The sequence below is a fragment of the Cutaneotrichosporon oleaginosum genome, assembly GCF_008065305.1.
Source record: "Cutaneotrichosporon oleaginosum strain ATCC 20508 chromosome Unknown ATCC20508_contig03, whole genome shotgun sequence".
In the NCBI taxonomy this organism is placed as follows: Eukaryota; Fungi; Basidiomycota; class Tremellomycetes; order Trichosporonales; family Trichosporonaceae; genus Cutaneotrichosporon; species Cutaneotrichosporon oleaginosum.
The window spans coordinates 405,483-430,158 of NW_027072172.1; the positions used below are offsets into that span (position 1 = coordinate 405,483).

At 59.6% G+C, this 24,676-nt stretch overlaps 9 protein-coding genes across 9 annotated transcripts; 4 read left to right on the plus strand and 5 right to left on the minus strand.

Annotated features, from left to right (window-relative positions):
- Positions 1-309: 309 nt before the first annotated feature.
- On the minus strand, positions 310-2,487 carry COLE_03349 (uncharacterized protein; the record flags this gene model as incomplete). Its single annotated transcript, XM_018426497.2, has 2 exons — positions 310-2,190; positions 2,224-2,487. The coding sequence occupies 2 exons, from the start codon at positions 2,485-2,487 to the stop codon at positions 310-312; spliced, it is 2,145 nt and encodes a 714-aa protein (XP_018280621.1).
- Positions 2,488-3,402: 915 nt separating this feature from the next.
- On the minus strand, positions 3,403-4,032 carry COLE_03350 (uncharacterized protein; the record flags this gene model as incomplete). The annotated part of the gene is made up of 1 exon (XM_018426185.2): positions 3,403-4,032. The coding sequence occupies one exon, from the start codon at positions 4,030-4,032 to the stop codon at positions 3,403-3,405; it is 630 nt and encodes a 209-aa protein (XP_018280620.1).
- Positions 4,033-5,326: 1,294 nt separating this feature from the next.
- COLE_03351 (uncharacterized protein) lies at positions 5,327-6,651 on the plus strand (the record flags this gene model as incomplete). Its single annotated transcript, XM_018420749.2, has 2 exons — positions 5,327-5,605; positions 5,641-6,651. The coding sequence occupies 2 exons, from the start codon at positions 5,327-5,329 to the stop codon at positions 6,649-6,651; spliced, it is 1,290 nt and encodes a 429-aa protein (XP_018280619.1).
- Positions 6,652-6,823: 172 nt separating this feature from the next.
- On the minus strand, positions 6,824-8,502 carry COLE_03352 (uncharacterized protein; the record flags this gene model as incomplete). The annotated part of the gene is made up of 3 exons (XM_018422544.2): positions 6,824-7,825; positions 8,102-8,373; positions 8,427-8,502. The coding sequence occupies 3 exons, from the start codon at positions 8,500-8,502 to the stop codon at positions 6,824-6,826; spliced, it is 1,350 nt and encodes a 449-aa protein (XP_018280618.1).
- Positions 8,503-9,354: 852 nt separating this feature from the next.
- On the plus strand, positions 9,355-10,364 carry COLE_03353 (uncharacterized protein; the record flags this gene model as incomplete). The annotated part of the gene is made up of 2 exons (XM_018422543.2): positions 9,355-10,056; positions 10,098-10,364. 2 exons carry the CDS (start codon positions 9,355-9,357, stop codon positions 10,362-10,364), a joined length of 969 nt encoding a protein of 322 aa, XP_018280617.1.
- An 88-nt stretch (positions 10,365-10,452) lies between these two features.
- Positions 10,453-13,898, minus strand: COLE_03354 (uncharacterized protein; the record flags this gene model as incomplete). The annotated part of the gene is made up of 20 exons (XM_065626282.1): positions 10,453-10,684; positions 10,718-10,973; positions 11,008-11,035; positions 11,075-11,143; positions 11,180-11,359; positions 11,392-11,429; positions 11,465-11,561; positions 11,601-11,677; positions 11,712-11,792; positions 11,832-11,878; positions 11,912-12,082; positions 12,120-12,186; positions 12,225-12,361; positions 12,398-12,461; positions 12,505-12,682; positions 13,377-13,526; positions 13,565-13,599; positions 13,631-13,685; positions 13,720-13,821; positions 13,860-13,898. The coding sequence occupies 20 exons, from the start codon at positions 13,896-13,898 to the stop codon at positions 10,453-10,455; spliced, it is 2,103 nt and encodes a 700-aa protein (XP_065482363.1).
- Positions 13,899-15,689: 1,791 nt separating this feature from the next.
- Positions 15,690-18,574, plus strand: COLE_03355 (uncharacterized protein; the record flags this gene model as incomplete). The annotated part of the gene is made up of 3 exons (XM_018422542.2): positions 15,690-15,741; positions 15,785-15,996; positions 16,055-18,574. 3 exons carry the CDS (start codon positions 15,690-15,692, stop codon positions 18,572-18,574), a joined length of 2,784 nt encoding a protein of 927 aa, XP_018280615.1.
- A 1,182-nt stretch (positions 18,575-19,756) lies between these two features.
- Positions 19,757-20,637, plus strand: COLE_03356 (uncharacterized protein; the record flags this gene model as incomplete). The annotated part of the gene is made up of 5 exons (XM_018425950.2): positions 19,757-19,869; positions 20,166-20,251; positions 20,331-20,481; positions 20,516-20,575; positions 20,610-20,637. 5 exons carry the CDS (start codon positions 19,757-19,759, stop codon positions 20,635-20,637), a joined length of 438 nt encoding a protein of 145 aa, XP_018280614.2.
- A 304-nt stretch (positions 20,638-20,941) lies between these two features.
- On the minus strand, positions 20,942-22,066 carry COLE_03357 (uncharacterized protein; the record flags this gene model as incomplete). The annotated part of the gene is made up of 2 exons (XM_018426496.1): positions 20,942-20,998; positions 21,035-22,066. The coding sequence occupies 2 exons, from the start codon at positions 22,064-22,066 to the stop codon at positions 20,942-20,944; spliced, it is 1,089 nt and encodes a 362-aa protein (XP_018280613.1).
- Positions 22,067-24,676: the final 2,610 nt, after the last annotated feature.

Below are 24,676 nucleotides of genomic sequence, written 5' to 3' on the forward strand. Positions count from 1 at the left end.
GGCTCCAGCTCGGATGCAACGATGTGCGATGATCTGCTCAACTCGGGCAAGTTGTCGTCTAGCGAGGTGGCGATCTTGCGATGTATCGTGAGCTCGTGAGCCGATTGCAGGAGTGCAGAGAACTAGATGCAAAAACAAGTCCCCTCAAGTCCAGGAGGTATCCGCAACAGACTCGCGGACATCACCGGCCGGCTTCGGCCCGGACCTCTTTGAGCCCGCAGGCACCCCCGGTTCATGCTGGAAATCTGACCGTTCACATTCCTAGTCTGCAGGTACCTGTGATCCCCCTCAACATACATAGTCGACAGTTCACTTTGCATCAAACCGCTTGCCAGGTGTCACCTCCCGAAGCGGCTCCTCCTGGTCGTCCTCCTCGCCCCACCGCGATCTGCCCACGTTCCCGCCCTCGCCTATCTCGGGTGGGGCGAACGAAAACGGCGATGAAATATCGTTGCCTCCAGGCACACCTGAGAAGGGCGCTGAGAAGGGCGAGGCCTCAGCGTAAAGACTGTACATGAGTGGGGTGCCCACCGAGTTGGTCGCCGCTCCACTAGGCTGGGCGGAGCCCGAGGTAGGCGCCGTAGGCCCGCCTCCACCGCCACCTCCGAAGGTCGTCGGGGATGGGTTCACAGGGGTCGGTGCACCGTTCACAAGCTGAGGGGACATGGTCACTCCCATGGCGCCGAGGAAAGGATTTTGACCGGGATGCGTCTGGGTAGAACCAGGAAACTGTGGCGCGAGGAAGGCAGGGGGATGGTTGTTCGGAGAGGTCGACGAGGGCCCGCTCATCTGGCGCGAGTATCCCAGAGCCTGACGCTGCAGTCTCTCGAACTGGACGTTGGGGCTGAGGCGCGGCTGACTGCTGTGTGACAACGGATCGGATGCGCTGCGATCTACCTCCTCGCCCGTCTGCATACCTCTAATGCCGGTGTCAATGTCCATGAAAGGACGCGGAGGGCGAGCAATGGTCGGGTTTCCCGAGACAGAGCGCATGCCGGGGTGCATGCCTACCTGCTGATGATGCTGGGGATAGTAGGGAGGAGCCGGCCTGGCCATGCCAGCCTGGCGCTGAATTTGCGCCATCATCTGTGCCTGCTGTTGATGGTGCTGCTGTTGTTGTTGTTGCTGTTGTTGCTGTTGTTGCTGAATATGTTGGTGCAGTAGCGCCTGCTGCTGTGGGGTCATGCCAGGACGCACGAAGCCGTGTGGCATACCTAGATAGGGATGAGCGGTGGGGAGCATGAAGCCGCTGTGTAGGTTTGGGGGCTGATGAGGCGCAGCAGTAGGTACTATGCTGTGGGCATCCTGCTGAGTAGGCGGGATCTGGGGAGTCTGCAGTGAGGAGTGCTGCCCAGACACCGCAAACGACGGGATTCTCGGAGTGTCGGCAATGTGCGGTAGGGCAGTATCGCGGTACATTGGCGTGGTAGAAAGGGCCGAGGGAAGATGCGGATCACTGCTAGACGACCCAGCGAAGTTGGCATGTTGCAGGGGGCGCTGCTGTCCGTCAGCCGCCTGGCTGGAGTCCGGATGAGCTGGAGATGGATTGCTAGTCTCAGGTTTTGCGTTTGGGGGCGGGAGCGGAGTGACAGTAACCGGCTGTGTAATGGAGCCAATATTGAAGGCAACGCCGTTGGCATAGCCGATGCTGTCATCGGGTGGGGGCGGGACAGAGGTGCGAGGTGGCGGCTGCCCTACGCCCAGTGCACTGCGGTCGCCTGTCTTCGGCGTGTCGTTCGGAGTAGTGTTCTGAAACAGCCCAAGCCCTACAGTAGATGGACCATTCTCCATCGGTCTTGGTGGCTCTCCTGCCCGGTGAGCGGATTTGGGCGCAGGATCGGCGACTTCGACATCCAGCGTCGGTGTTTGGGGCATGACAGCGGTCTGGCCCAGGGCAAACTTGAGCAGCTCGCGCGTTAGAAGTCCGGTTTCGCGCATGCAAAGGATCAACTGGCGTATCTGAACGCTCTGCGTTTCGAGGATTGCGCACAAGTCAGAGGACGTCGACGGGCCCCACATGTGCGCAGGGGTGCCATCACCCAAACGGAAGTTTGGCTCGCCCGGGTGGGATGTAATTGACTGCGATTGAGAGTTGACGCGTTGTCCTGGCGCGAGAGTGGGAGTGGGGGTCTCGGGGGGGTCGGTATTGATGACTCGACGGCGGCGATTGGGTGAACGAGGAGCGATGATCTGGCGTAAGCAGAGTGAAACCTCATGGCTCACTTCCTCATCTTCTCCAGCAGTTTGGCTCTGCGGCTGATTACGTTGCCCGCCTGTGCCCGCCGAAGGTGTGGCCGCTGCAGCGGCAGCCGCGGCTGCGGCGTCGGCTGCTTCCTGCTCCTTGCGTTGCGCCACTTTGCTCCGCTTGGGCGCGTCGCCTGGGGCACGCTTCGCCTCTTTCGGCTTGGGAGACTTCTTGCGCTTGCGTCCGGCTGTGGTTGTGGAACCTGCTACGCCGCCTGTGGCGACCGAAGCCTGCTGGGACATGGTCTAACCAGGGATAGCGATGGATCTGATCTTGGAATAGAATAATGAGTGATGGGGATGACGGGGTTGGTAGAGTATGTGGCACTAGTAAACCGGGCGTTATCCGAGGTGGGAGGGCGGCAGGTGGAACAAATGGGAGTGGGAGTGGAAGTGAGAGCGAGAGTGAGGATGAGAGCGAGAGAGGGAGTAGGAGAGTGCCGAGGGAGGGCGGTGGGGCCAGGAGGCGAGTCGAGCTGATGCCCTTGAAGGGTGCTTGCTGGTGGGTGGAGGAGTGGAGGTGGAGGTGTGGTTGTGAGCGTGAAGTGTTTTGTCACGCCGAGCGAGCGTCCGGAGAGCGTAATCGAGCCGAAGCTGGCTACTTGAAGCCGAAGTGGTCGTCAAAAACCGTGGTGTAACGAAGTGGGGGTTTGACGAGTGTGAACGGCAGGTCAACGAATGGCGGGATGGAGAGAGAGAGAGACGCGAGAGTGACAGATATGTCGAATGCCTCTAGCGGAAGATAAACGAAGAGTCTTCGACCAAAGTGGGTTTTGAAGATGGTGGTGACGAGGTTGTCAAATGAAGCCAGAGGGCCAAACAGAGGCCTCCCTTGCAACTCTCACGCGCTCACGCGCTCACGGACTCGGAATCTCTCAAGCTCACAAGCTCGCGGGGCTGGCGGTGTGAGGATGAAGGACGCGTGGTAGGACTGGGATAGAGAGCGGAACGGTGGAAGATTGATTGTGTGTCTGGGCGTTCACTTCGCCCGATCGTCCGTCGCCGCCGTCCAAGCCATTCAGCCAGCGGTGAGCGGCGGCAAATCGTCGAGGGAGGTCACTGCGCGCTCTGCACGGACGTTGGGGGAGGGAGAGGACCTTCACCTTCCCTCCCTCCCACTCTACTTCACTCCACTCCTCTCACCCCCGCTTATGCCGTTCAGACCATCAACGCCTTTTCCGCACGCCATGCGCCATGCGCCACCGCTCGACTTTGCTCAAACAACTCCCATCCATGGCCTCCATCGTTCCTTCTAGTCGCCCACCATTTCGGCCTTGAGCAACTGTGCCGGCCGAATATTCTCGCTCGCTCAAGAGGCCAAAGCGCTGGAGAGGCCCAGGCCGACGAGTGGTGCGAGCCTCTGGCCAATCCTTGCGTCGGCTGACTAGGCTGGGCGCAGGAACGGTCGTGGTGAGTGCCAGTGACTCGCGCGATCGAACCGTTACAGCGCGTGACGGATTCGGACGGAGATCGCGGGGAATGGCAGCACGGAGCAACCAAGAGGTAAGCGCAGAAGCTTGGAGGTAAACGGGGAGCGGGGAAGGATGGGCGCAGGGGTAGCGGTGGCGAGCAGCGGCAAGCGGGGTCAAGGGAGGGACGGCGCCGAGCAATGCTTCGGGCGTGGGGCTGCGTAGGGCATGTCCGCCTGCCCGACCGTCCGTCTGTTGATCTGTCCGTCAATCCTTGCATCTTCACGCCCCTCCGTAGTCGTCCGTTGCCCCTCTGTTGCCCCTCCGTCGCCCTACCGCCGCCCTGCGGTAGCCCCTCCACTCCGCCCTCCTCGTCCATCACTTGACACCTTCCTTAGACCGCGTTCTCACATCGGAGGCGCATGATCTGCCCCGAGATGCCCGTCCGCTGGCGATCGGCTGCGTTCTCATATCCCGCCGCCCGGTTACGCCCCTCGAGCTTCAAGTGGTTGGATTGTGTCAGTATCGGGCGACTGCGGTGCCGAGAGAGCGCCGGTGCGCACGGTCCGTCCCCATGGCACACGGCGACCTGTGCGTGTGCGGCATCCCCGGAGTAGCTCATGCGCATCGGTGGCTGGTCAGTCGTCGTTGCTCAGCGGTGGGATTGTCTGTCTGTGGCGTACGTGCCCACGTGTGTGTGTTCTGCTGTCGGACCACGGTTACTCTCTCCACATTGCAGCGCCAGTTGCGTTTCGCAATCAGTACATGCAGTAGTACATCAGTCGGTTTGACGCCGTACAACGTCGCTGCAAGACGGATTCCCCGGATCCCCGGTAAGCATGTGTTGTTAGTGTGGGAATGGCTGATAGCAGCTGGCGCCCACACGCCCGCAAGATGTTTTGACGCCCTCACAACTCGCACTGGGTTAGCAGAGTCACGTGGTCATCGGAGTGTTCCAAATCACACAGCCAGCTGCTCACAACATTAGGAAGTGGCGTCATCGCCAAGGCACTGACTCGTACTGATCCTGAAACTAATAACTATCAGGTGGTGGCGCAAGCACGGCTGGAAAGCCAGAGAATGGCGGCTGACGGAACCTCCGCATTCTCTTCCGACTCCCCCTGAATCGGAATGAGTTGATTGCTTTACGAAGGCTACAGCCATCGAGCTCGTCTTCAGAGCCTCATCTTCGGACTCGTCGCGCTTGTCTTCGTACTTGTCGCCATCATTCTTTGTGTCTTGACCACTTGCATTCCACCGTCACAGGCTTGGCAGCGTCGCAGAGATTGCGGGCAGACGCTTTAAAAGCGTGCGATGGACGCGCTTGTCAGCGCTCCCCCCTCTCCCCTCGCACGCCATCGCTCCAATACATGACGCTTGAACGCACCCACAGCACAGCCAGCACGGACAGCTCGTCTTCGCGCATGACTCTGGCGTCGGATTCCACTCTGGCGGGTACATGCCACGCCGGCCACCCTCCAGAAACATATAAGCACTCTCATGCCCCCCACCTCCACTCCCCCACCAACCCCACTGTCAGCTCCGCCACAAACAACGCGCCACCCCCATCCCCCCCCTCCCCCTTCGCCTCATCCTCCTTCGACTCACGACGGCAAGATGGCTTGCCGCACGGCGCAGGGCCCGTGCGGCAGGCGCACCCCGTGATCGCATGGATGCGCTCGGCGGCCCTCAACACACCTCCCTCATTCTTCAGCATCAACATGGGTTGCGGCATCGCCTCCATCCTCCTCCACCACTTCCCCTACCCCGCCGTCTGGCTCCGATACCTCGGCACGATCGTGTTCGTGCTCAATGTCGTCGTCTTCGTTCTCCTCCTCCTTGCGACCATCGCGCGCTACCTCTTCTTCACCGGTGTATGGCGCGTCGTGGCAAAACACAACGTCGCCGGCCTCTTCTGGGGTACGTTCCCCATGGGGTTCGTGACCATCGTTGTGAGTCACCCTCCTGCTTTCCGCGCTCACCTCAGACCATGATTTGCTACGTCTGTGTGCCGGCGTGGGGCGAGCGCTGGGCCTACATCGCCCTCGGGTTCTGGTGGCTTGACATTGTCATCTCCGTCATCGTTTCCCTGGGCATGACATTCATCATGTTCACGCGCCAGCGCCAGACGGAACAGACGCTCGCGCCGCAGTGGCTGCTCCCGATCGTGTCGTGCGTTGTCGCGGCGGCATCTGGCGCCGTCGTCGCCCAAGCTCTTATGCCCTTCAACCCGAATCTGGCGCGTGGCACCCTCGTCGCCTCCTACTGCGTGTGGGGCCTCGGCCTCCCGCTCGCCATGATGGTGATCGCCCTCCTTATCTTCCGCTTCGCGACGGGCGGCGCGCCACGCGGCCAGAGCCTCGCTGCCGTGTTCCTCCCCGTCGGGCCATGCGGGCAGGGCTCGTTCGGCATCGCGATGATGGGCATTGTCGCGCGCCACCTCGCATACAGCTACGACGTCTCCATCGTCCCCGGCCTCAGAGGCGAAGACGCACGATACCTTGCCAGCGCAATGTACGCCGGCGGCCTCGTCACGGCGCTCGTGCTCTGGGGTCTCGCTATGGCATGGTACACTATCGGCATGGCGATGTTCATCGACGGCGTGCGCCGCGACCCCAAACTCCTCGGCCTCGGCAACTTCACCGTCAGCTTGTGGGCGCTCACATTCCCAATCGGCACTTTCGCGACGTCATCCATCACCCTGGGGCAGGAGCTGCAGTCGACAGCGTTCAAGGTCATCGGCGCGTTCCTCGCAACCCAGGTCATCCTCCACTGGCTTTACGTCTCCGTGTTCACGACGTGGAAGGTTGTTCAAGGGACATTGTTCGCTGCGCCGGAGCTGAGCGATGCCAGCCCACGCCCGCGGTTTGGCTGGGGCGAGCGTGTGGCTCGCGACATCGAGGCGGGGTATGGCGAGCCGGAGGCGGCGACGAGCGACGAGAGTATGACTCTCGGGCGAGCGGCGCCTAGGCCAGAGCAGGACAAGGCAGGCGAGTAGATAGAACATAGAATATCATGTATTATCTTGTATCTCACCAGTCGCGAGTCGGCTTTGCTGACTCCGACACTGCCAACTTCAGCCCAATCGGCAAGCAGATTAGTCACATATAGTAGTACAAAATACAGATGTAAGATAGAGTCCAGTCTGTTGTGGGATATCGTAGTTGTGTCTAGGTCGGGAGCATGGCGTCCGGATGCCCGTTGGGACTGACGCCGCGGCGGCGGCTCGGCGCACGGCGATACAGGCGGTCCCAGTATCGTTGGTCCTCGAGCTCCCACCACTCGCACCCCATTTCGCCGAGCCACGCCTCGCGCACCTCCTGCTCGCGGTAGTTGCGCGCGCCGAACTGCACCGACTGCTGGGCGCGCTTCATGCGCGCGGCCATCTTAGAGAGGCTAGCGGGATCCTTGGCGTGGCTAACGAGGCGCGCCCACTGGTCGTCCGCGAGGGCGTCGGCGTCCTGGCTCGCATGGCGGGCGATGACGAGCTGCACCTCCGGCGGGAGCTCGAGGAGGGGGAAGTGGGGCGAAGGCGCGGCGGCGTCGGGCGCCGCGTCGGCCAGCACGCGCTGCGCCGTCTCCGTGGCGGTCGGCGCGCGCGCATGCACGATCATGCGGAGGGGCGCGATGGCGCGGCTCGCGGCATTGCGCACCCGCCGCCCCAGCTCGGCGTTGCGGCTCTGCAGCGCCGGCACGCGGTGGGTGATCTGGTTGCTCATGGAGCGCGGGTCGTCCCGGCTCATCGCTTCGTCCGACTCCCACACGCCGTGCGTTTCGCGCCACACGTCCTCGTTCTCGCTGTCGCTGCGCGGCGAGTCCGCACGTGCCGGCGCCGCATTGTTTGCGCTCAGCCCGATCCGGTAGACTGAATAGTTGGCCGACTCGAGCGCGTCGAGGATCGCCGTCACGCCCAGCCGTCCTAGTGCATTGGCGTTGAGCTCGAGCACGCCGAGCTTTTGGCTGCGGGGCGAGCGGAGGAATTCCACGATAGCTGGCACGCACGACGGTGGCAGGTCGCAGATGCTCAAGTGCAACTCGCGGAGGTGGGGTGTATTGAGCTGGGCGAAGAGCTTGTTGACCGCCTGCGCCGACAGGGGGTTGCTTGTAAGCGAGAGCTTCCGGAGGTTGGATGTGTTGATGCGTTCAACGACGATATCGGCAATGCCCTCGAGCTGGGGTCAGCGAAGCACAAAATTAGGGGGAGGGGTGGGGCAGAATTGGTCCGGCCGAAATGACGTCGCCGGTCGTGCGTCACCTTCGACATTGCATGCCCATTCGCAATGTGCGGCTCGACATGCAGCGTGGGCGCAGCCAAGCTGTTCACACGAAGCACAAAGCACGAAGCACTTGGCATGCATGGGCCGCGTCGAGCTGGCACCTCTCTGGACAGGCGCTCCCAGCTTGCTCGCCAGCCCGCTGAACGTCCACCACCGCCGACAGCAACTCACAGTGATCTGGTTCGCCTGCATGTAGAGCGAGCGCATGGCCTGGTCCTTGGAGACGTAGTATAGTGCGCTGGCGAGGCCTTCGTCCCCGATCTCGTTGCGGGCGAGGTTGATCTCCCTCATGCCCCAGAGCTCGGCATCAGGCTGGCTCGAGAAACGCCTGCGTGCGCTCGCCAGCCCGTCAAACAGCGAAACGGCGCCCTTGGTGCCAATCGAATTATGGCTTGCGTCGAGACGGTGAATCTGTGCCGTGATTTGCAACAGGATGCGATGAGCTGGTATGTAAGCCGAGTTTGCCAGTGCAGGAGAAGCTGCGACGCCGACTCACCACCTGAGATGCCGTTGTAGTCCTCGTCCGAGACGGACACCATGTCGCTGCTCAGCGGGAACGACTTGAATGTCATCGTGCCGGCTGTGTAGTGTGGTGGAGTGATGGGAAGAGGAATCTATGGCTTTTGTGTGATGGGTGGCGTGTGGGGATGTGGGGTTGTGGGGTTATGAGGCGAAGGGAGGCGCCGAAGCTCAAAATGTCGGTATCCTCAGGATCATGTGTCGCGGCGCGAAAGCTGGCGAGAAAATGAGCAAAATATGAGGGGGTGAGTAAAGACAAGAAGGCAGGCGGGTGCGAAAGCAGGTGCGCCTGCAAGAGAGATGGGGGGCTGTTTATAAAGCTGCATGGGGAGGCGTCACAAGCGAGGGTTCCTTTGTGGGTGGTGGACCTCGCCGCGGCGCCGAGCCGCGCCACCGCGTGCCGGGATTTGGGTGCACGTGGCGTCATCCGCTCGGGTCTTATCCGGGACTAGATGCATTAGGTCCGAGGATTAGCAGTCGTGTTAATGCCTCGGACCTCCGCAGAGGTTGTGGCTCGGCCAATGGAGACCGGCAAACAGCAATTGCCCGACTTTTGTGTGACCGGTTCAACGGATCGCGCGGATGAAACGAAACGGCGAGCGAGTCGATTGCGCTACTCGTCTTTGACTTCGGGATTCGCGCTTAACCACGTACCCGTCTCAGATTATCACCTGATCTCTCTCTCCATCCTCCCCTCGCCAGCATCGCCATCACACGCCCTGCCCTGGCCGCCTCGCCGCCTCCTCACACGCCGCACTCGCTCAACACCGTGACGCCGGCACTGCGCGTCGCCCTTCGCACAGACTGCGCCACATCGTCACCCTTACCGAATTTTGAGCCCCACTCCATTCCAACGGGACTCACATTGCTGTCCATCAGCTCGAACAAGCGCCCTCTCTCGCACAATGGCACCCCAACCACCCCAACGCCAGCCCAGACCACGCAAGGAGGCCGTCACCCTCCCCGTCTGGATCCCCTTCACCCTCCTCTTTCTATGCCTCCTCGCCGTCGCCATCTTTACCATCAACCCGGTGGAGACGGCGCGCGAGTTTGCCCGCTTTTCAGAATGGGAGCCGCGCGCCCAGCGTGCCGTTGCTGCCGCCCTCATCCTCCCCGTCATCGCGCTCATAGGCCTGCTGTTCAAGCGCATCCTAATCATACGGCCGGGCGGCAGCGCATGGACGCCCCCGCCGCAGCGCAAGCTCGGCGAGCGCGTCTCCCTCGGCGTCTTCCTGGGTTCGGGGGGACACACCGCTGAGATGCGCGCTCTCATGCAAGGCGTGGATAGGAGACGGTACAGTCCCAGGGTGTACGTCTACTGCCACGGGGACGAGATGAGCCTGCGCGCTGTCGCCGACATCGAGGGCGGCGAAGAGAAGCAAGGCAAGGCCGGCGGGTACAGTCTCGTCGCTCTCCCACGCGCCCGCAAGGTCGGGCAGGGACGTATCTCCTCCGTCTTCTCCGTCTTGAGGACTGCCGTGCACGTCCTGCTCCACACCTTCCTCCTTCCTCTCGCCGACGCTCCCCTAAGCCCATGGGTTGACGTTCTAATCGTCAATGGCCCTGGCACCGCCGTCGTCCTCGTCGCCGTGGCTTACATCCGTCGCGTACGTGTCTCGTGCCATCGCCCACGACCGACTGACGATAGATCTTTGGCTTGCCCCACACCCGGATTGTGTACGTCGAGTCGTTTGCGCGCGTACGCTCTCTTTCTCTGTCAGGCAAGATCCTGCGCAGCTTTGTGGACACCTTCGTTGTCCAGTGGCCGCAGGCCGCCGGGGACGAGCTCTTGGCCATTGATGAGGATGTTGTCGAGACGCCCAAGGGAATCAGCGATGAGCCGACGCAAGAGGAACTCAGGCGCGTACTCGATGAGAAGGAAACTGGGTGCGTTTACAGAGGTTGGCTCGTGTAGCGCCCGTTGAAGGAGTCGGACTCGTCTGCATAACTCAGCATTACCATCAACTGCATGCCCATGTATCGTTCTTATGCATCCTGTACCGCTAGGTCTGTTCACCCACGTCATGCTGCTGCATTACCCTAGCGTCAGCTCGACCGAAGAGCGCGATGAGGTTGCCAGTACGTACTTGAAGCGGCGGCGGAGCATCTGAGTTAGTCGGCAATATCTCAAGATATTCACTCACGTCGTTGTAGATACTACCAGCACCGTCAATGCGACTTGCGATCTCCAGCGCCAGATCGCACCAACGACAAGCGGCCTCCTTGTCACCGCTACTGTTTGTTAGCGCTGCTCAGCACTTGGCTAACTTGTATTTGCTCATCCCCTTGTTGTACGCAACGCTCGCGAACCACCCACACTCGTCCTGGGGTACGGCAAGACCCATGTTCCTGCTCATCATCTCAATGAATCGCTCCAGGAGCCGGTACGCCTGTTCGTCCTCTTCTGTCCTGTCGTAGTGCAACAGCCCAGCGATTACGTGGTGCATCCAATGAGCGAGTTGAGTTCCGTCAGTATCGTGCTGAGACAGCGTCTCCAATAAACACTCAAGGATTTTGATCGAAACTGACGGTGAGCGCACGAAACTCTGTGGCCTTACAACTGGTCGGGCACCGGGGGTACTTGGCCTGTTATTAGCAGCCCGGCAAGATCCGACTAGAACTAACCAACACCGTTACCAGCGCCTCTAGAGAAGAGAAACATCCCTCTCCCCCGCCATCGCCTTTGGTTGCGTGCTTAACTTAGGTGTGTCCATTGCCTGTTACGCTCACCTGTACCGTCTCTTCAAGCCCCTCCCAGTTGCCCTGATCGCACAGAAGCTCTGCCTCCAGAACTGAGAGTGCAGATTGCATTCGTTCAGTCCTCGCTTCACTATCGTTGTTTGTCGCGGCCGCAGCGATGACAGGGCGAACCAACGTTCCGTAGTTCACAAGGTCGCGAAGTAAATCCAGCTGGCGTCAGCGACGGCAGAGAATGGAGATACCTTCTGTTCGCACTCGCCCATTCCCCGATACACCTCCACTATGGCGTCAGATGCTGAGCTGCATGGCTCTAACTCTTGCCTGAGAAGCACGCAAACATAGCAGTCGCCCGCTGAACGCTCAAATTCGGATCCGTGTCCATCTTGGCAGTCATTTGCACGAGGTCCATGATCTGACCGTCAGTCCTCATGATACACTCGGACAAGTTCACCTGGGCCGTGATGTCAAAAATATCGGCAACGAGGCTAGGGTCCCAGTTCAAGGCGCCCTCGACGCCTGCATTGAAAGCTGGAGTCAAAACAGAACCGCTTTCTCAACCCACCCGTCTTGTAAACCCAAGCGATGTCCTTGATATGCTCGGCCGCTTTTCCTTCTCGGCAGAGCTCGTCGATCACGCTGTGGCCTTACAGGTGAGTAATGGAAAGACACCCCGGTCACTGACCAATCTCTAGATCACGGAAGAATGCCCCAAGGAGAGAGTTGCGTTCGCTATGGTCAGACGGAGTCTCACTTGATATTCACAGATTGTTGCTGTTGCGGATCTGTGTCAAGGTCATTTCCATAAGGCAGCGGGTTAAGGTCAAAGCATGAAGCGACGTGACCCCCTCATCTCCTCCCCGGATCATGATGCTCAGGAGTGCATCGAGGGCCAGCGCGAGGGCTGTACGCATACCCTTCTCCTGTGCTGCTTGGCTACGGGTAAGGCTCAGCGACTGTCTGATCCGCGTACCCCATTAGCAGCAGGTGCTTGCAAACCAGATCGGGACAATTGAGAATCTGCTCGATGGCTGCAGTGGCTATATGGGTAAGCTGCAGCTCAAAGCGTCCCACCCACCCACGACCTCTCGCCCGGAGTTGATTGCAGCGAGGAAGCTGAGGTAGTGGGTCGAAGCCTCTGCCGCAGGGCAATGTTGAAGCTGCTCCTTGGCACGTTCCGTGTCACCTCCGTTGATGTATGCTAAAGCAGCTTTGCTGACGTGTGTCAACTACCACAGCCACAAGATGTACCGACGGCATTTGCCAGAATTCTCGATTCCGCCCGGCATGAGAGCGGGGTGCGCGCCTAGGACAACTGCTGATCAGAATGCAGATGTCCTCAGACGCGCTCCACTCACACCACTGCGCCGCCTGCTTGAAAACCCCCTTCTTGTACAGCGTCTCGCCGAGACTCCAGATAATCTGTGAGGTTAGATAGACGTTAAAGTTCTGGCGGCGGCTCACCGTCTGACTCGCAATGGCCTCCGTCCTTTGTATGAGACCCAGCCCCACTGCCGCCATCTCTGCAACATTAGTCTGAAGATTGCGATGACTAGCCCTCTAGAGCCTGCAAGGCGACGCGGTGCGCTGCTTTAGAGTCACTGCTCAGTTTGCGGCAGGAGAGGAGGATGTTGAGGAGGATCTCCATGATGCAGTCACCTCTCGCCCGAACAGACACCGCCCGTGCCAAGAGCTGTTGGCGGCCAAAGGTTTGGAGATTGATGCTGCAAGTCAATTGCGCTCTGCGGAGCAGTACTTTGATAGTGATGCGATCGCTGTGAGGACGCTGCAATCAGAAGAGAGACGGCAACCAATCTGCCCACACCTTTTGACCTCGCCAATTTGGAAAGTAATGCTGCAGATGGTTTCCTTCAGGCCTTGGGTTAACTAGGAAACTAGGCCGGCGGCAGCTGAGTTACAATCATGAATGCTGCTCTCTTTCGCTCCCTGGACCTCGAGCAAGTGAAGCTGGATGATCTTGATGTCTTGCACGCCCGCAGGGTCCTAAAGCTCAACAGATGTCTCGATGACACGGCCTCACTAGGGTCCTTCCAACGACACTCAGCCTGTCCACAACCACACTGGCGCGCCGCAAACTCTCACTGTCAGGTTTGGTGATCCCCAGCTCTGCTCGGGCTGTCGCGCGTCAGGCCGTACGTGAGCAAAAGCGACACACCAATGGAACGAAGCAGGGCGAGCATCTGTTAGCTTTAGAGAGACACCAGCTTACCTGTAGGTGTAATAACCCTGGCGTCTCACAGCTGGTTTCAGTCTTTGTGACAAGATTGAGACCCTTGTAGAGCCAGTGAGATGCATCTGCGGCCCCTGCCTCACGCAGGGTGTTTCCGCATTCCCAACACTTGTAAGCCACCCGCTGAACCTTTTGCATCAATGATGGACATGGTCCAATTTACTCACAAGCTCCGAGGCCATGTCTTCCTCCATCACCAGATCTGATGTCAGAAGATTCTCTCATCCCGATACCGGCAGCCTTCTCCAACATGTTGAAGCCCAGTGTCTCATTGTCCTCCGCCAAGGCCTGTGTTCAGATAGAAACTCCTACGAAGACTTACCACATCGCACCGCGAAAGATAATACGCTAGTAAGGCATCCCGCCGCTCCTGAACATCAAAGAAGCCAGGGGGTAAAGGAAAGTCGACAACCTTTTGCTCGAGCTGCTCGTCAATCTCATGGAGTTGCGTAAAGCTCCAACCTCCGCAGCTGTTGCGCAGAGTGACTTGGCGATCGTCATGTTGTTGGCCTCTGCACGTCAATAGTGTGCAGCGCGGCATACACACCAAGAAACTTGGACACAAGTCTGGCAGCAAGGCTTAATAGACGAGGGATGGCTGGGTAAGCGAGATGGAGGAGCGAGATACATACATGGACCGACAACCGAGACGTCCGTCGCCGATTCAATCAATTTGAATGCAGCGTATCTGACTGACTGTTAGTCTGCCAGTACCTGGGGCACATACTATGGGCTAGCAAGACGAGGTCAGCTGGTTCGAGGTCCGAGCTCTTGTTGCCTTGTGCAGCGAGTGCGATATTCCACAGACGGACGCCCGGATTAGCCTGACATTCTCTTATTGTTTACCTTCCTCATCTAGCCGGTCGTAGCGTCGTTGCCGCTGGCGTTCTTCCCTACGCGCTCGTGAGCGAGGCGGCATCTTGTCAAGAGCGGAGTGCAGGGCGACGATGATATTAGTGATCATTGCGCGGTCTTCGCTGGGAGTGTCGTGGCAAGTCGGGAGGAGATGTCTGATTTGAGAGAAAGCGACGAGAGCCTCTGCCTGTCAGCAACGGAGAGTGACCCAGAGATTTTGCACACCCTTCACTGCTTGCAAGGAGGATTTGATCATGGCTGGCGGATTACGACGGGACAGTCAGGTTAATATGGTGAGACGTGAGAGGTGGCGTCGAAGGCTCAAGGTGGCCAGGATAGCGCGCGTGTGGCCGGGAACGGAGGAGGGGTGGAGAGAAGGAGAGAGTGAGTGAATGTGAGAGGCAAAAGGCGGGGAGGGGAAACAAGAGGGATGAAGAAAGTGAGCGAGTTGGAAAAACGAGCTGGTGATGAAAACGGAAGAAGAGACCGCCGGAGATCAGCAGGAGAGCGAGGATATGAGATGCAGTTGTGATGCCCGTCGTGGATGAAGATGAAAGAGATGATGATGATGATGATGATGATGATGAACGCGTATGGACGATGTTATGATGACGGAGAGTAGTGTATAGCGGACTAATTGCGCTGCATGAGCTCTTGGGGGTGGTGAAGGAAGGTCAAGACGCGCATCAGATCGTGAAGCGAAGAAGCCAGTGCTCTGGTGATTCAGTTTGAGCAATGTGCGGAATGCTCAGCGTGCTCACCTTCAGGATCTCTAGGGATCCCCACGATTCCCAGGGGTCATGTGATCAAAGGAAGCTCAGGATGTACAGGCTAATATCCCCTCATTCCTGGTCCGGCTTGCGGCGCCCACTCCCGAAGTGCACTGTGCCTGGGTGGCAAAGTGAGAGATAGCGAACTCAGTTCCACTGGCCCGTTGTGTTGTTGCGCGCGTTTGTTGCCTCGGTACCACGAGCTACTAGGCCTTTGTTGATCACGATGTTGGCGTCGCGATACCAGGCTGAGGCCTAGAACTACGTGGACCCGAAGGGAGCGATGCGATTGTTGCGACGGAATCAGAATGCCCGTATCCTCGCACAACTGACCGCATGATCACGACGGCATGTCTCAGATCTCAACGCTCTCGTTGCTTCCGCTCCCTCACAATTTCCTTGCCCCCGTCGTTCCCATTCAGCGTCCTCATCATCCTCTCCCTCTCTCTCTCTCTATTTCTCTTCTCTCCCCTTTCTCCCGTCTCACTCTTTCTCTCTCTCTCTCTCTCTCTCTCTCTCTCTCTCTCTCAACTCTCTTCAACTTGTCTTTCCCACATCCACATATACATCTATCTAGTCTCATAGACTCACGCGTTCACACGCGCTTACCGTCGTTTCGGTCTCACTCATCCTTATTGGACGCACTCCAGGTTCATTTGCCACCCATATGTCTGGTGTGGCCCAACCTCTCCAGGACGGTGATGTCCTTCGCCATGAAAGTGAGTCACCAACCCTCTCTCTACTGTTTCGTCTCACACCCAGCCATCTATCTCAAACTCGTGGAGAGAACCGAGGATTGCGTCGTCGACGTCGCAGTTGGCGATCTATTGAGCAAGCTGGAAGGTCCAATCCCTCCCTCAGGCCCCCGCGGCTCGTACAGCCGTGGAGGCTACAAAGATGTAACTGGCGGGTACTGCATTGGCCGGCGCTCCAACATTGGCCGACGCTCCAAGAATGGTTCACGCCTCCCCTCGGTTAGTTGAGGTCGAGTGTAGGGCTCGCCGTCACCGAAAGGTCATGCGCTCACATCAGGCCCTCTCTTCGCGTGTGCTCTCGCGCGAACACGTCAAGCTCACGATCGACCCCAACGGAGAACTTTGGATCATGGATCTCGCCAGTCTTCACGGCACCTGCATTTCTCGCAGGCAGCGCACCATCTCCCTCGAGGCGTACAAGCCTTACCGCCTCGAGCAGGGTGACGAGCTCATTCTCGGCAAACCTGTCGCCTCACGTGACGGTGTAACTCACCTCCCTCTGCGTGTCCAGGTTCACTACGCCCTTTACGCCCCCGGGGCAGACAATCGCCGGGACTTGACCCCCACTTTCGCTCGCTCAATCCGCGACATCACGCTGCCTTCGCGCTCTCATGTGTACCGGTGGGGCATCCCTGTCACCTACGAGTCTGAGCTTGAGGATGATCTACCGGGTTACAAACGCGATGATGACGATGTCATTTACCTGGGATCGCGTAGCCCTCTCAATCCCGTTGGCTATGAGCTTGAGGACGACGCCGACAGTTGCATGCGCTCCGCATCTTCGCCACAACCCTCTCATGCTGAGACAAACATTCCGCGCTCACCAGCGATGGCTGAGGACCTCGATGTGCACGCTTCTCAGAGGCGTAGCTCCATCTGCGACTTGGTTCTCTCCACTCCGTCCACATGCTCGCACCACGATGATATTCGTTCGGAGCACTCCTTCGGCGGTTCGGCGACCTCCGACCGCGCACACAGCGATCATGCACAGTATGAAGGCTCCGAGCATTCGCTTAGCGACGCTGGAGCGAGCCGTTCGCAAAGCGAGGACTGGGATGCCAGCGATCATGAAGAGACTCACACCATTCTTTCCAGCGGCAAGTACGAGGACGCTAGTAGCGACGAGGACGCTAGTAGCGACGAGGACGCTAGAAGCGACGAGGGCGCTGCAAGCGAGAGGGAGCGTGCCAACGAGCTGTCCGAGTATGGAGACAATGGCTGGTCGCTTAGCGGCAACGTTCCAGAATCTCCCCAGGGCGACCACCCCCTTGACCAGGCTGCGGAGGATTCAGAGGCCATGAACTTCGACAATGTGCCCGCTACCCGTAGATTGTCACTCGGAATTGAGCAGATGCTCGTCGCGGTCAACGCGGAAATCACGCGCCTTCATTCCGACCTCGGTCGGGACCCACCTCCCCCGCTTGGCACACCCTCGGTCATTCCCAGCTCCATGCCTGAAGTAGACGATATGACCCAGCGTCAGGCTATGCGGGCCAGTGATGACATGGAAGCGAACCCTCATGGTGCGTACGGATACTGCTCCGCGCCTGTGAGCCAGTGGGGATCGCATTTGAGCACGCCGGGCAGGCTGTCGCCATATTACACCCCCGTGAGCCACGCGGCCTCGCATCAGCGTCCCCCCGCCGACACACTGTTGAACCACCAAGGGTCACGCCAGTCATATCCGTCGAGTGGTGGGGCGTCATACATGACGTACCAGTATGTCCAGTGGGACGCACCGGCCTACACCCCGTTGAGCCGCGCTGGGTCACCAGTCTACACCCCGCTGAGCTGCCCGGGGTCACCAACGTATACGCCTTTAAGCCATCCGGGGTCACCGACGTACACTCCGTTGAGCCACCCCGGGTCGCCGACGTTCACTCCAGTAAGCCGCCCGGGGTCACGTCGGAGCTCGCCTCACCCCCCATGCGGTCTGGGCGTATCTCACCTGTGCTCTCCCGTTCGTGCCACGTTGGGGACGGGCGAAGAGGATGACTCCTGGGAGGACGCGCAGCGCCCCGAGGAACACCACTACACCGACGAAGTCGAGGAGTCGAGCGTAAATGATGAGGGTCAGGAGCAGATGGCCGAGGCAGATGGCCTCGACGTTGTTCACGGCAACGCCGAGGGATCCAACATATATCAAGAGAACGAGGACGAGCAGCCAGTTGAAGAAGAGGATCACTCTATGGTTATCGACGATGTTGAGGAATCCAGCAAGCCTGAGGAGAACGTGGACCCACAGCCGGCCGCTGAAGATGACTACTCTCAGGTCGTCGACGACGTCGACGAGCCCACAGTGCCTGAGGAGACCGCCGACGAGCAGGTGGAGACGGCTCCTCCTCTTGTCACGACCGTTGTCTACATGGCCCCGCCCTCCCCTCCTGCCTCGCCTGGCACGCCAGATGTTGAACGCGTCCACGTCAAGTCGGTAACGGCCACCTCGAGCGTCCCTCTCACGCCTCCCTCCCCGGCGTTCCTCGCCATCAAGGAGGGGGCTGTGGCCCCAGGCGCCTCGTCGGGCACCAGCTTCGCCAATATGTCAACAGCCAGTGGTTCAACGCGCAAGCGCAAGATCTCTGCCATTGAGGAGGAGGAGGAAAAGGAGGAGGAGGAGGAGGGGGAGGAGGAGGGGTCTCCCGCGCCTTCCTCTATTGCGGTTGACGCTGCCAAGCATTCCAAGCGTCGCCGCCATAAGAGCGCTCGCCTCGGCGCTTTCGCGAAGGGTGTCGCATTGGGCGTGGGGCTCGGCGTTGTATCTACGTTTGGCGCGCTCTACCATCTGGGGTCGGCGTAGTGTGTTGTATGAGGTCTGTGACCTCATTATGTTGATGCATGTATAAGATTGTAACGCAGGCGGGACAGACCGCGAAGTGCAACGAGAGGCCTAAGAGAGCCGGGTAGATGGGCGCAGCGGTTCCTACTGTGGTGCTCGCAGCGGTTCTGCTTACTCTTCTGCTGCGCCCATGAGTGTGGTAAGAGGATATGGAGAACTGATCCGCCTTTCGCGAAAGTTGTTGTCTCAAGGACGCATGGAGGACAGCTGCATATGGGTCGTTCATGCTGATTGAGGGTAGCAAAAGCAATTACCCCCGGTGAGGATCGAACTCACGACCTTCCGCGTGAAACATGTAAAGCGGACGCTCTAACCAACTGAGCCACAGAAGTCACCGGCTATTCACAATCCCCCTCCTCTAATACGTAGCACCCAGCCTTGCCCCCCTCGCACCTGCCCTTGTTCTTATTGAAGCGTAAATATCACTTCGTTTCAATCCTTGTACTTGTACCATTACCAAATCCTGGCTGGCCCGTGCTCTTCCCGCCAGCTCATCGCGTCATACGCGTCCACCGCCACTCTCCTCCACATTGTTCTTGTCCCATCTCTCAACGCGCGATCACTTGGTCCAGCGCCCACCCCTCACCGTTCCCCACACACCGCGCTCGAAGCGCTCCCCTCACACCTTACACGCACGCATCAGCGCCTCGACACAATGGGCCAGGCAGAGTCCTCCGTCTTCACCAACCTCGAGAAGAACTCGAACTGTTTGTCCTCACTTGTTGCGCGACATGGTGCTGACGCTCTCTCCTTCGCTCTCCGGAATCCCTCTGCTTATAAACGTGTCTGGTCTCCGCCGCTGCTCTGCGCTCCCGTCCCCCTGCCCTCACATGTGCCGCGTCGCGATGATGCGCCATAACGCCCCCGTTCTGCACCCTCGTCACCCACCTCCCCGCCGTCCTACCCATAACTCTGCGCTCGCGTCGACAACCTGTCGTGCATCGACTCACGGGAACTCGGCCTTCCTCTCCCCCTGCCCCTACCGCTACCCGCCCACCTTCCACTGCCGCCCATCATTGTCTGCCCTCCTTGCTATCCGACCCTCCCTGCTCCGCATCATCTCCTCTACCCCGTCCACACTCGCCTCATCACCGCTCGCATACAGTCTCGGCGCCCGAGCTTCTGCGCCTCAAGAAGCGCTTCATGAAGCTCGACAAGGACGGCTCAGGATCGATTGACAAGGACGAGTTCCTCCAGATTCCCCAGATCGCAACCAACCCGCTCGCGCACCGCATGATTGCCATCTTTGATGAGGAGTGAGTCTGGTGGAGCGGAATGCGCACCGAAGGGAGCGCAATAGTGCACAGAAGGCAGCCGAGGGATGGACGGAGGGAATACGGGGAGGGCACAGCGGTTTACGCTGAAACGTGTGCGCCGACGAGCTCCCTTCCCTCCAATACTCTTTGGCATCTTACCTCACACTTCCTTCTACCTCTCTTCTTCCCGCTGCATCATCCCTCTGTTGAGCGTCACTGCTCCTTTCACTCGACCGTTGATGTGCTATTATCTCCCGCGTCCCCCTTAACCCTCCCCGCACGCGATTGACACACAGCGGCTCCGGCACCGTCGACTTCCAGGAGTTTGTGGGCGGTTTGAGCGCGTTCTCGTCAAAGGGTGGGCGTGACGAGAAGCTGCGTTGTGAGTCCCGCGCCGCTTGAGGAACGGGATCGGCGCCCCGCTGAACCCCTCCGCCCGCTCGGACCCGCTGACCCTCCAGTCGCGTTCAAGGTGTATGACATGGACCGTGACGGGTACATTTCGAACGGCGAGCTTTACCTCGTGCTCAAGCAGATGGTCGGCAACAACCTCAAAGACCAGCAGCTGCAGCAAATTGTTGACAAGACGATCATGGAGGCGGACAAGGATGGGTGGGTTGGACGGGTGGGAGGCGGCTGACGGCAGCGATGGCAAGCTTTCGTTTGAGGAGTTTACCGACATGGTGGCCAACACGGACATTGTCAAGTGAGTCAAGAGTAGGCGGCATGGCTGACAGCAGGCAAATGACGCTCGAGGACTTGTTCTAAGCCTCCTTTCTTCTCACTCATTGATACCCACGATCGCGATGCCACATCAGCCTACATGTACCAGGGCGGCACGGGTGGCCGCTGCACATGCTCCCTCTCTCGACCTTGATGGTGTGCTCTGATGTCCTGCACTAACTAATTCAACCGTCTGTTGGCGTACCATGGACGTATTCATGGGTGGTATGCCCACCTTTACCTGGTATACCCTATGCAGTTGAGAGTTGAGATAAACAAAAAGCAGTGTGCCGGACATGCGCTATGGTGACAACAAAGTAAACGTGAGTGACCGAGACGTGACCGAGACCTAGGCGCCGACCTTGACCACCAGCCAGACGACAATGGCAGCGATGGCTAACAGCGTCTAGTGCGTCAGTGTCGACCAAAGGGACAAACCCACCAGCAACAGCGGAACGACGAACATGGGGTTACGCCAGATCGTGCGGCGGCGCTCGACGAGGAACGAGCTCTCCTTCTCGTGGCTCCGCGCGACGTGGCTGAGACGCTTCCAGAAGTCGACGGTCGAGTAGACGCTCTTGCGCCCAGGCGCGCGCGCACGGGGCCCGGCCTGCCGCGCCCGCGGGCTGAAGGGGGTGAACACCTCCTCCTCGCCCTCGCGGAATGTGGCGTTCTTTTCGCGCAGAAAGTCGTGGCCCCGGATGCTGGCGTTGTCGTTGGACGGGCTGGGCGAGGGTACCATGGGCGAGAAGTGGGCGCGCGGCGGCGCGGCGAGCATGGGCGAAACGGGCGCCGCGCCCGCGAACACGGGCAGCGCAACCTGGATCCCGGGGCGCTGCGGACGGGGCTGGAGGATGCCGGCTGGCGGGCCTTGGCCTTGTGGATTGCCTTGCATGCCTTGGGGAGGGCGCGGCTGTTGATACGGGCTTTCGGGGTAGGATTGCGGGAGGGGCGCTTGCTGGATGCGCGGACTGGGAGTTGCGACGGGGAAGGTCATGCCGGAGCCCCCAGCGGGTGGTTGCCCCTCGCGCAGCGAGTCGCCGCGTGGCGGCGGTGCACTGGCGCTGGCGCCGACGCGCGCGGGGGCGATGGGTCCGCTCGCATCGCTGAAGAAGGAGCGGTGGTTGTCGTCGTCAAGCTCGCCCTCCAGGCTCTGCACGCGCGCGTGCAGCGTGCTGCTGCTGTATTCGTGGGCTGTGGGTGCCGGGGAGGGGGCATGTACAATCGTCGAGGAGCGCGCGCGGCCCTGCCTGATCTTCGGGGCGTCGTCCCAGCTGCTGGACATGAGGAGGCCGCCGATCGAGCTCAGGTTGGTGCTGTTGCGGTCGTCGTCGCGCGGCGGGGCGCCAAGGTTGGTCACTGAGCTGTTGGGCGTTGCGAAGGGGTTCGTGGCGGGGGCTGGGGCGGGGTTGGAAGGGGCGGGCGCCGAGTGCGAGTGCGTCCGCACCTCGTACATCTGGGGGATGCGGGCCATCGTGTAAGGTATAGGTGTAGATGTGAGTTAGAGGTTAGAGTGTCGCGGAGCAAGGTTAGGCGAAGGCTGGGCACTGCGATGGGGAGAGGGAAGGTAACGCCGGGGATGAAGATGAGGATGAGAACGGAGGAGGGAAAGGGGGACGTGCAATGCGATGAAGACGAGGCCGAAGGAGTGTGGAAAACGAGTGTGAGAGGCGCCGCGCGTGCAGACACCTGGGTATAGCGATGAAGAGAGCGATGCGAACAACATGTTCGAGTGAGGAGTTGTCTACGACGGAGCCCGTCGCACGGCCCGCCGAGGGGAGGGTGGTGAACCTCCACAATGCACACAGCACACAGTGGCAGGCATGGTGCATTGTGGATGGAGAGGGAGAGGGATAGAGGGACGCATGGGGCCGTGGGTCGTGAAACGGCCCAAGCTGAGGCTGCGGGGGAACTGCTGGCTGCTGGGCATGCTGGGGTGGATGCGGACGCACACGTCCCCCGCCCCGACCTGCCCGATGGCGCGTGGCGCTCTTCCCTCCTTGGTCCTGCGCGTCCTGCGGTCCTGTGCTCCTGCGTCACAGACTGGAAGAACTCGCAGACGTCCAAAGTAGTGGTTGGCTACCAAGGTGGATTTGGTTCAGGATGGTCAGGAGGCTTGGACGCCCAGGACGCTGCAGGACGCCGAGCGCGGTACGCGGGCCTGAAACGGGCGCGGTCCGGCAGGCACCGGCGCCGGCCTCCGACATTCCATATCCCTTCTGTCTTCTGTGTGATCTGCGATCTGCGATGCTTGGCAAATTGGCAGTCAATCAGTGGTAAGCGTTGCGTCGTATCGCGTACAAGCGAGGGATGTATGCACTTCCTCGGTAGCAACCGTCTACTCTTCTGTTTCTGGAGTGCTGGAGTGCTGGAGAGCTTCCAGATGCCGTGTCAGGAAGTGTTGGTTACATCGCACGGGCAAGACGCAGGATTCGCGCCAGGTGTAATCACGGGGTTGTTCCAAAGACCCGTCAAGTCCCAAAATCGCTAATCTCAGCGTGATAAATGCGACATGGCAATCCGCGGGTCGTGTGCATTCGGGAGCAAGGGCCGGGAGCGCGCACATGAATGCCGTGCGGCTCGGTCACACGTCCTGGACTCATGATCAGTACACTCCCAGCAAACGCAGCTGGCGAGGAGTCAGGCGCGCAGGCGCAAAGGACGGGGTGGGAATGCCGATGGCGACGGGAGTGGGACCCTTATCCCTTGGACGACCTGGGCGCGTGGAGAGACGCGTTATGTCACGTGGTTCATTGACCACATGGCTTGCTTGTACGATCCTACCTTTAATGCTGTCGAAGGTGGCGGTGCAGTGATCAGGGGAGACGAGCTGCTTGCCTGCGCACAAATGCCCTATAACGCCCTTTACATCCCTTGGTCAACGCGTCCACTTCTGCACCTCTTCCCTCGACGCCTCCAGGAATAGCAGACGCCTAGAGAGTCGAGACCGACGCCCACGTTGGCCTCCACCCTCATCACATAACATGTAACCAGAAGGACGCGTTATGTCGGCGCGTCGACACGTTGCTGCGCCTCGGATGATCGGATGACGCTGACCATCAATGCGCATCAATGCATCAAAGGAAGGGGGACGCGTAAACGAATGGCACCCAGTAAGCGGACGTCATTGTTCCATCGATCCGTCTGACCCAAGCAAGCACACTAAAAAAGAACGCACACGCCGTTCGCCGGATCGCCGGATCGCCGGAGTGGCAGAAGAGAGAGAGAAGCACTCAAAGCCGAGACATGACAAAGTGCCAATGACGTGAGTGATGCGAATCACGCGGGAGGGGGAGGGAGGGATCTGGGTAGGTCGGATTAAGCTGGGTGAGTATCGGCATGGCGTAGGCGAGAAGGGAGTACGCAAAAGGGAGTACGAGGCCAGCAGAGATTGCCTTGAGATTGCGTGTGATGAGATTGAGCGTTGTACGGCACCCAGTTGAGCTTATTACCCAAGCATGTCCGCAGATCGATGACGTCGCGACTGCCTGAGCCTTGGCATTCACACCGACACTCCCCTTGTTTCGGCCCTGGCTAGCTAGTCCAACAGCTCGGGATCCGAGTGATCAAGGGAAATTGATAGCCCTGCTCATGCTGCTCATCTCTTCCCTCGTGCCCGAAGCCTGTTCTTAGCTGATGGGAAGGCTTCGGGTCCTTTGCATCTTTGGGTTGGATGGATGGGGGGGCCATGGGGCACAGTGCGCTGACCGTCAATCCGCCCATCCGCCCGAAGGTTGCTACTTTTGGGCCACCCTGATTCACAGGGGAAACAGACCACAGAGACACTCTGGTGATCCGGCAAGGACTTTGGGCCCTGGTATGCTGGATACATCCTAATCCCCTTCACGACATATCCTAATGCATTGACCTCTGAGACCGGGGTGCATCCGTTCACCCATCCACGCGTCCTTGCCCTTGCAACGCATGCAACACATGCAACGCCCACGTCCCTCTGTACCTCACGATGCATACTGTGTGCGCAATTGTGCGAGTGTCTCAAAGCTCACAACTTCGTGCTTGTGCTTACGTGCTTACACTTTGTAGTGCTAACCTAATCCTGCACTATCATTACCTTGTCTTTTTT